The sequence below is a fragment of the Malus sylvestris genome, chromosome 6, assembly GCF_916048215.2.
Source record: "Malus sylvestris chromosome 6, drMalSylv7.2, whole genome shotgun sequence".
Classification (NCBI taxonomy): domain Eukaryota; kingdom Viridiplantae; phylum Streptophyta; class Magnoliopsida; order Rosales; family Rosaceae; genus Malus; species Malus sylvestris.
Genome location: NC_062265.1, coordinates 8,306,324 through 8,313,655, shown reverse-complemented (window position 1 = coordinate 8,313,655; position 7,332 = coordinate 8,306,324). Strand labels below are relative to the sequence as shown.

Genomic DNA, 7,332 nt, shown 5'->3' with positions numbered 1-7,332 from the left:
CAACCTTATAACCTTGCAGGTTGTACATCATACGGTGCCCCTAAAAGTGTCACGTTCTTACCTTTTCTTTCGACTAATCAACAATTGTCGTCCATGAACATATAAGCTCAGGACCTCCAACAAAATCGAGGCTGAGTGCCACTCAGACTAAATGATAATTGTGTGTAATGTGCTTAGTTATCCTAAGTATTAGAGGGAAGTTAAAAAAAATAAAAAATTCTTACTAAATACAATTTCCTGAGCATTTGACACGAACAAAATGACTCCCTTTAATTATCTAGCTTGGTAGATGCAGAGGCTTCTATAAGCATCCAAGTTTTGGACAACATATACACACAATTGGAACAATTCAAAAGGGTACCTGAAAACTAAACCGGTAAAAGGCAGCATCACATAGAGGAATGATATAATACTTGAATTTCGGGAAGTGAGTGCAATAGCTAACGGATTCTTTTGTTCCTTTTTTTCATTATAAACAGATTGAATGCATCATATAACAGGCTAGCTACGCCGGGCTTACTGATCATACCACCTCCCTAATGCTTCTCCGACGCGGACTCTATCCCCACGTTGCACCAAAAACTTGAACTCTGATGAGGAATCCCGTTTTTCTTGTGATAGTGATATGGGGGCCTGGAAGACAAGCACCACAGTTGATCCCATGTTGAATGCGGCTACCTGAATAGATGGAAGCAGTGGCAGGTAAAATAAAAACCTTGAATGGATGGAGGCACAAAGCATTGACAAATCAAGATAATAAAGGGATCCAAGAACCTAAGAATGATTTCCATCTTTATGCTTGAAACCCACAAGATATAAAACAAAAAAGAGGTTCAAGGCAAAGGGGAATCGTTAGAAGAAAAAAAATTCTGTACCAGATAGGGCAAGAATAACATAAGAAGTGTGAAAAAAGATTTTATCTGATTTTAATATTCCAAACAGTTTTCTTTCATTCTCTTTTATATCTTGGACGTGTAATGAAAGTATAATACTCCTAGAAAATTTTCAAGGTACATCTCTGACCTCATCCCCTTTCTTGAGCATCCTACCAATACCATCAGGCTCGTATAACTGTTCTTCTGGAGGCCCTGAGGGCAGTAACTTCTTTCTGGCCTGGTTTGTCTGAAGTTCTGGTTCAATGGAAAGCTGCCATGTGCAAATTAAGACAAAGTCAATAACAATAGAAAGCTAATCAGTAGAAACTAGTAGTCCAATTTCACCCAGCTCAAATAAGAAAATTACACCTGGCAATCTGGATTTGCTTCACTTGGGGCCAAGGTGCAACTCATGATTTTTATTTTTATTTTTTATTTTAGCTTTTTTAGTTTTTGTTGTCGAAATAGAAGCACTTGTACGCTTCTCAATACTTTGCAACTCCCCATTTCAGTTGCTTTAATAAAAAAGATGCCGGTGACTTGAAAAACCACCCTATGCATTACCCAGCCCTTCTATGCACATTATTTGATTGTGTCATAAACTGATGTTCAGCCTTCTCAGCCAATAACACAAATTATTTTAAGTTTAAATGCCAAACCTCAATCGAACCAATATTTGTTGCTCCAATAGCAGCAAGTGCCATAAATCCTTCTTTCCATAGACCTTCAAGAACAACCTGATGGCATAAGAATTGCAAAGACAAAATTGCATCAATAAAAGAACAAAGGAACCCATATTAATCCTGGAAAGATGGCAACCGAACATAGAACAAAGCATGTTGGCATACTGACAAAGGGAGAACCATGGAGCAATAGGATGATTTGACGGTGGATGAAAAGGCCACATATTTCCAAGGAATGCACGTTTTTTATTTTAATGTATCAAATTCGTTTTATGCTTGCAACATGGCATCCACTTTAGAACCTCATACAGACCTTTATTATGTTGTTATGTTCATCTCCTGCATTTTTGTTAACGGGTTTTTGCATATCTTCTCATTACATTAGTTCTTGCATCCATCATTAACCCCTAATATGTAAAGAAAAAAAAATCAGAATTTACATTCTAGAATAAGTAAGCATCTCTCATAACAACAATGAAATCGATAATACAACAAACAATATCAACATTCGATCTCGCTAATTGTTGTTAAATTCCTGTTATTGTAGACTAATAATAAGTAACACTATACCCGTTCATTTTCAACATAAAGGTTTCTGATTGTTCTTGTAGCACGTTCATTTACAGGAAATAGACGACCTGCAAAGTAAATACCAAAATCACAAAGAGAGCAAATGAAAGAGCTAAATCAATGCCATTAAAAGCCAAACTGATCTTCATGAGAATATAAAATGAAAAGTTAAAAGTGAGCAATCAATTGTGTCTTAGCTTTTGGTTTACTACATACAGAAAATGGCCAATTACATGTTGAGAGAGATAAAGAACTTTTTCAATAGAAGAAAGTAGGCAGAATACTTCACAATCCAAAGATTTGTTAATACAAAGTGACAGGGAATGCGTTCAACATGCCAGGGTCCAACAGCCTTTAAGCTTACCCGAAAAGTGACGGCGGACAAGAACATTCCAATCAGCGGGTGCATGAATACGATGATAGTCTCCAGGCTTCAAGTAAATTACACAGTAAAATAGGCCATTCATAGGACTGCAAAGAATACTTATGTATGTGTTAATCTGCATTGTATTCAACTTGGTACATGATAAATAATAATATTAACAGAAATGCAAGTATTTCATTACCGTTCTGACACAGGGTCCCAAACTTTAGGGGAAGCCAATGAAACTCTCAACCATGACTTTTTATTCTTCTCCCTGGAAGTATTTTCTGGTTCACTACTCTCCTCATGCATATCTCCTTTAGCTATCATAGGAAGAAATGAGTTTGCACCGAGCAGAGAAAAAACAGAATAAGAAAAACCTTTTACTTGTTCAATCATTGCTCCTGCTTCTCTAAGCTCCCCAAATCTTAACACTGTACCATCCACAGGACTAACCTATCATGGTTTCACCACAGAAAAATTCATACAAGTCACGTAATACTATAAACACTTCAGAAAGGAACAGATTGGACAATAAGAAGTCCAAAATGCTGGTTACCAGTTACCAGACATCGTGGGTCGGGGTCAATAGGCCTGGAACCCTCTTTCAAGGTTCGAACAAAGAACTCTCGTAAAGATGCGTATTCATCCAGTGGCAGAGCTGCTTCTTCCAAGTCTTACATGCAAACATACCATATTATCAAATATATATCATTCAATTTTGAAATTCATGCACAAATTTCTACTTTTCTATCAAAAATAATAAGTTACTAGCTATAGTATCAAAAGTATTAAAAAGGTGTGTGACAACAAAAATTTAAGGTAAAATCTTACTTGAATGGAATGCCCGAGCCCACGCTCCATAAACATGCGAGCGGAGAGAGACTGGAATTTCCTAACAAAAATAAATCATAGTGAGTAATACATTTAAAATTCAATCTGATATCACAAGTAAAAATAAGTAACGCAACATAATGAGAGGAAATACAAACCTATTTTCTCTAACAAAGAAGGTGTACAAAATAAATGGAACACATAGGTTTGAAAGGAAAAGATTCGTTAAACATAAGGAATCAAGAAGTGAGAAGATCACTTACCACACTTGTCAATAATCCCCAACATCTGGAAATGGAGCGCAGAGGCAGCAACCTTAAAAATTTAGACTAAGGTTGCCAATTTAAACAAAGTTCACGTCAATGTCAGATATGGAAAAACATTTTTGAAATTAAAACATACAGCTATAGTGAAAGCGTAAAAGTTACAAAAAAAAAAAATCAAGTTAGAATTACAACTGAGACATTACTTTTACATCTGGTTGAAACTCAAGTTCAGCTCCATTCTCTCGTGCCTCCTCGGCCTATCAATCAAGTGGGAAAATATTTAGTCATGAATAATCACCAGAACTCCAAGTAAACTTCATATCGATGATCGGACATGCATGCAAGTGTAATAATCGAGGTCCATTTTTGGAATAGGTAGCACAATGTAAGAAATATATAGAAAGTATTGTACCATAAATTTCAATGTTCAAGTGTTATGCATTAAAATGGTAGATATAGCATGTAGAATTCACCAAAGGGGACAGACAGAAAACAGTAACTGTGTAATTAGACGTTCGAATTCGGATGCTTTGGTCAAATGATTTGATCCTTTTACTCAAAGGACCTTCTCAAGCTACACAATCGTCTGGCATCTGACAAATTATGTCTTTTGTTCAATGGCATACTATCCCACATATCTCATTCATGGTTAATTAGTAAATGGGTTTAGCAAATGCAGCTCGGTTCATGGTTAATTAGTTAATTAGTAAATGCTGCTCGGTTCATTCAATCATTCACAACTTTATTCAACTATTTATTATGGATGAATGGAATGTAATTCACCCACACATACCTTCCGGTCTTCATACATCCGACGACCATGTAGAACACCGAGCATAAGTAATGTAGCCACCGTTGCACCAGGCAACAAAAAAGAATCACCTGCACATAAGTTACATAACAATTAACAAATAAATAGCTCAAAATCCCGTAATCTAAATTCAAAACCGATAGTGCCAATGATCTCGCACAACGATTAGTAACTAATTCAAGAAATCCCAATTCTTTACGTTCTATTTGTTTGTTAGCATAAAAGGAAAGACAAAGTGGAGGGTTAATTCCATCAAATTAAGGTTTCTTCCTTGCTTTTTGCTCAATTTTCTCAGGAACCAAACGGGAATGAAAAGCGGGAAGTGAAACACTGACCTTTAGAACCACCGCCTCCGCCATTGACAAAAGCGCGGGCTTGAGCGGTTTTATGGAGTTTCTTGAGGGATGAGAAGCAGTGACGCTGGTTATGGAGGTAAGCGAGGTGTGAGGAGCCAGAGAACATAGGGATTCCATGTGAAACCCTAAATTCCATCTCTGTAAAATTTGATTCAGATACAGCCTTAAGCCTCAGAGTTGCAGGGACGGTAACGATGACAGGGACAGGGTTTTGGGGTTTTGTATCTTTGGATGCCCGTCTCAACAAAATTTCTATTTACATGTGCATCCCTCTGCATACACCGCAATTATTGGCTATCTTGCGTTAATAATATAATTTTATGTAAAATTAAATGTTTAATGCACGGGAGTGCATGGTGACGGTGTATCTGTGCTATAGAAGTTTTTATGCGGTTTAAGTTTGCTTCTACAGGGCTTAAAAGTGTTTCCAGATGATTAAAAATGCTATGGTTTGAAGAAAAACTTGAAGGGTACGTTTGTTACACTAGATTGTCTCGGACTGGACTAACTTCAAGGACTAAGCTGGACTGACTTAAACTAGACTAAGTTGGACTAGTTTAGTTTGGTGTAGTGTCGGACTAAGTCACAGACTACATTTTTTTTTCCATTTTTAATTCACTTTTGGCTTAAAAATTAAACAAAAATTAATAATTAAAGGGCAGTGAAGTCTGGAAATGAATGGACCCAAGCAAATTTTCTTTCCCCTTCCTTCCTTTACCCTTCCTCATTTCTCTTCTCCATCATTTTCTCTCTATCAAATTATGCATCAATCTCTTACTTTTCTTGTTTAATTAAGAGAATTTGCTGGTTAACCATTCGCCAAGCCTTTAGAGATTCTAAAAAGAAAGGCAAGTCTTCTAGTAACTAGTTAAACCTGCAAATCCCAGAAGAAAAAAAAACCCAGAAACCAGAAAGAAAAAAAACCTAGAACAAAAATTGATTTACTGAGATTGCGAAGCAGTCATGGTGAAGATGACCCAGTTGATGAGGAGGCAAGCCGAAGGCAAAGCCAAAATCAGTAGCTTCAAAGCCACAACCATGGCAATAACAAAGCAGCGAAGGAGAAGAAGATGGCGAAGATGACCCATTGACAAGGTCATCATCGGAGATGAAGAAGTTGACGAGTTCGTCGTCGGAGATGAAGCCGTGCCTGAAGCTTGTGCCATCGAAATTGAGGTCGGGAAGGTGATTCAAGCAGGCCGAAGAAGTTCTTAGCTAATCCAATGGTTTTAGGGGGGACACGATAAGAACGGCTAGTGAGGTTGTTAGTGAAAGCAAGTCTTGGCTAATCCCATTAAAACTAGTCCAGCCAGGAACCAAACACGGGACTGGACTAACTTTTAGTCTAGTCCAATCCAGTGAACTTTAGTGAGGGGAAACAAACACCCCCAAAGTGTTTATGAATGATAGAAGCAATTTTGGTTTTGGGAGAAGCACTTGAATTTTTAATAGACAAATTGACATGTTTATAGGAATATCACTTCTAAGTTCTAACAAAGTAAATTATGAGTACAAGTTCTTCATTTATAAGCAAATGCCTTAAAATATTGATAAATAACAAATATTTCTTACAGAATTAGAAAGCGAAAGAATTTGTTTTGTTAATAAAGCAATTTGTGTTGGAGGACTATGTGGCTACATTGACCGACTGACCTAATTTACATCTTAAGAAAAATGAAAAATTCTCTTTAACTTATTGCATATTACATATTACATATTAATCACATAATTAACAATATTTACAACACCATTCTTCCATTTTCAGTTCTTGACATTATATGGATTCTAAAATAGTGACAAACAATTTATTCTTTTTTTTTTTTTTGTCAAAAGATAGACTTTATTTATAATCTAATCAAAATGTTTACATCCATAGCAAGAATATTAAATAAAAATTCAAGGCCTATCTCATCCCAAACAAATGGACCACCATATTTGGCAGTAAACGAGGCAACCGTGTGAGCAGCCAAGTTGCTTCCCCGCGGCACAAACCCTATTTTGACATCTTCAATATGCTTCACCAAAGAATCAATATCAAACAGAAGACATTCCAAATCAGCATCTACTTCAATCTCCTTGTTAATCATTTGCAATAGCACCTGGGCATCCGATTCAATCTCCACCTTCATAAATCCTTCGTTTTTGCAAAACACAAGTGTTGCACAAATGGCCTCCGCTTCTGCCAAGATTGCCGAATTAAAAGGCCTCTTTCGCCCCTCCTGCTCTCCTTAAACACCTACAAAATCTCGAATCACCCACCCATAACTCCCCAGCCCCGTCTTCGAATTCCATGATCCATCACAATTTACTTTCAAAGTACCAAACTTTTGTTTCCTCCACCCTTCAGTTGCTCCACCATCCTCCCGTGCCCCAATTTCCTTTGAGTTAACCAAAGAATCCCTCACCTCCTTCTCAAATACCCAATGCTCACCCACATGTCTCCTCAGATCATACCATGAGTTATTTGGGATATTTTGATTCCTATATATCCACTCATGTGGTACTTCATTATATGATATATATATAAGAATTATACGATATATATAAGATCCATCTGTATAGATATCATCATC

General features: G+C 36.8%; 1 protein-coding gene across 1 annotated transcript; it reads right to left on the bottom strand.

Moving 5' to 3' along the window:
* Window positions 1-244: 244 nt before the first annotated feature.
* On the bottom strand, window positions 245-5,011 carry LOC126626656 (phosphatidylserine decarboxylase proenzyme 1, mitochondrial). The gene is made up of 12 exons (XM_050296033.1): window positions 4,739-5,011; window positions 4,386-4,474; window positions 3,796-3,849; window positions 3,590-3,655; window positions 3,327-3,387; window positions 3,059-3,168; window positions 2,695-2,948; window positions 2,493-2,599; window positions 2,129-2,196; window positions 1,535-1,612; window positions 1,024-1,146; window positions 245-678 (listed from the first exon to the last, which is right to left on the bottom strand). Exons 1-12 carry the CDS (start codon window positions 4,893-4,895, stop codon window positions 517-519), a joined length of 1,329 nt encoding a protein of 442 aa, XP_050151990.1. The 5' UTR covers window positions 4,896-5,011; the 3' UTR covers window positions 245-516.
* Window positions 5,012-7,332: the final 2,321 nt, after the last annotated feature.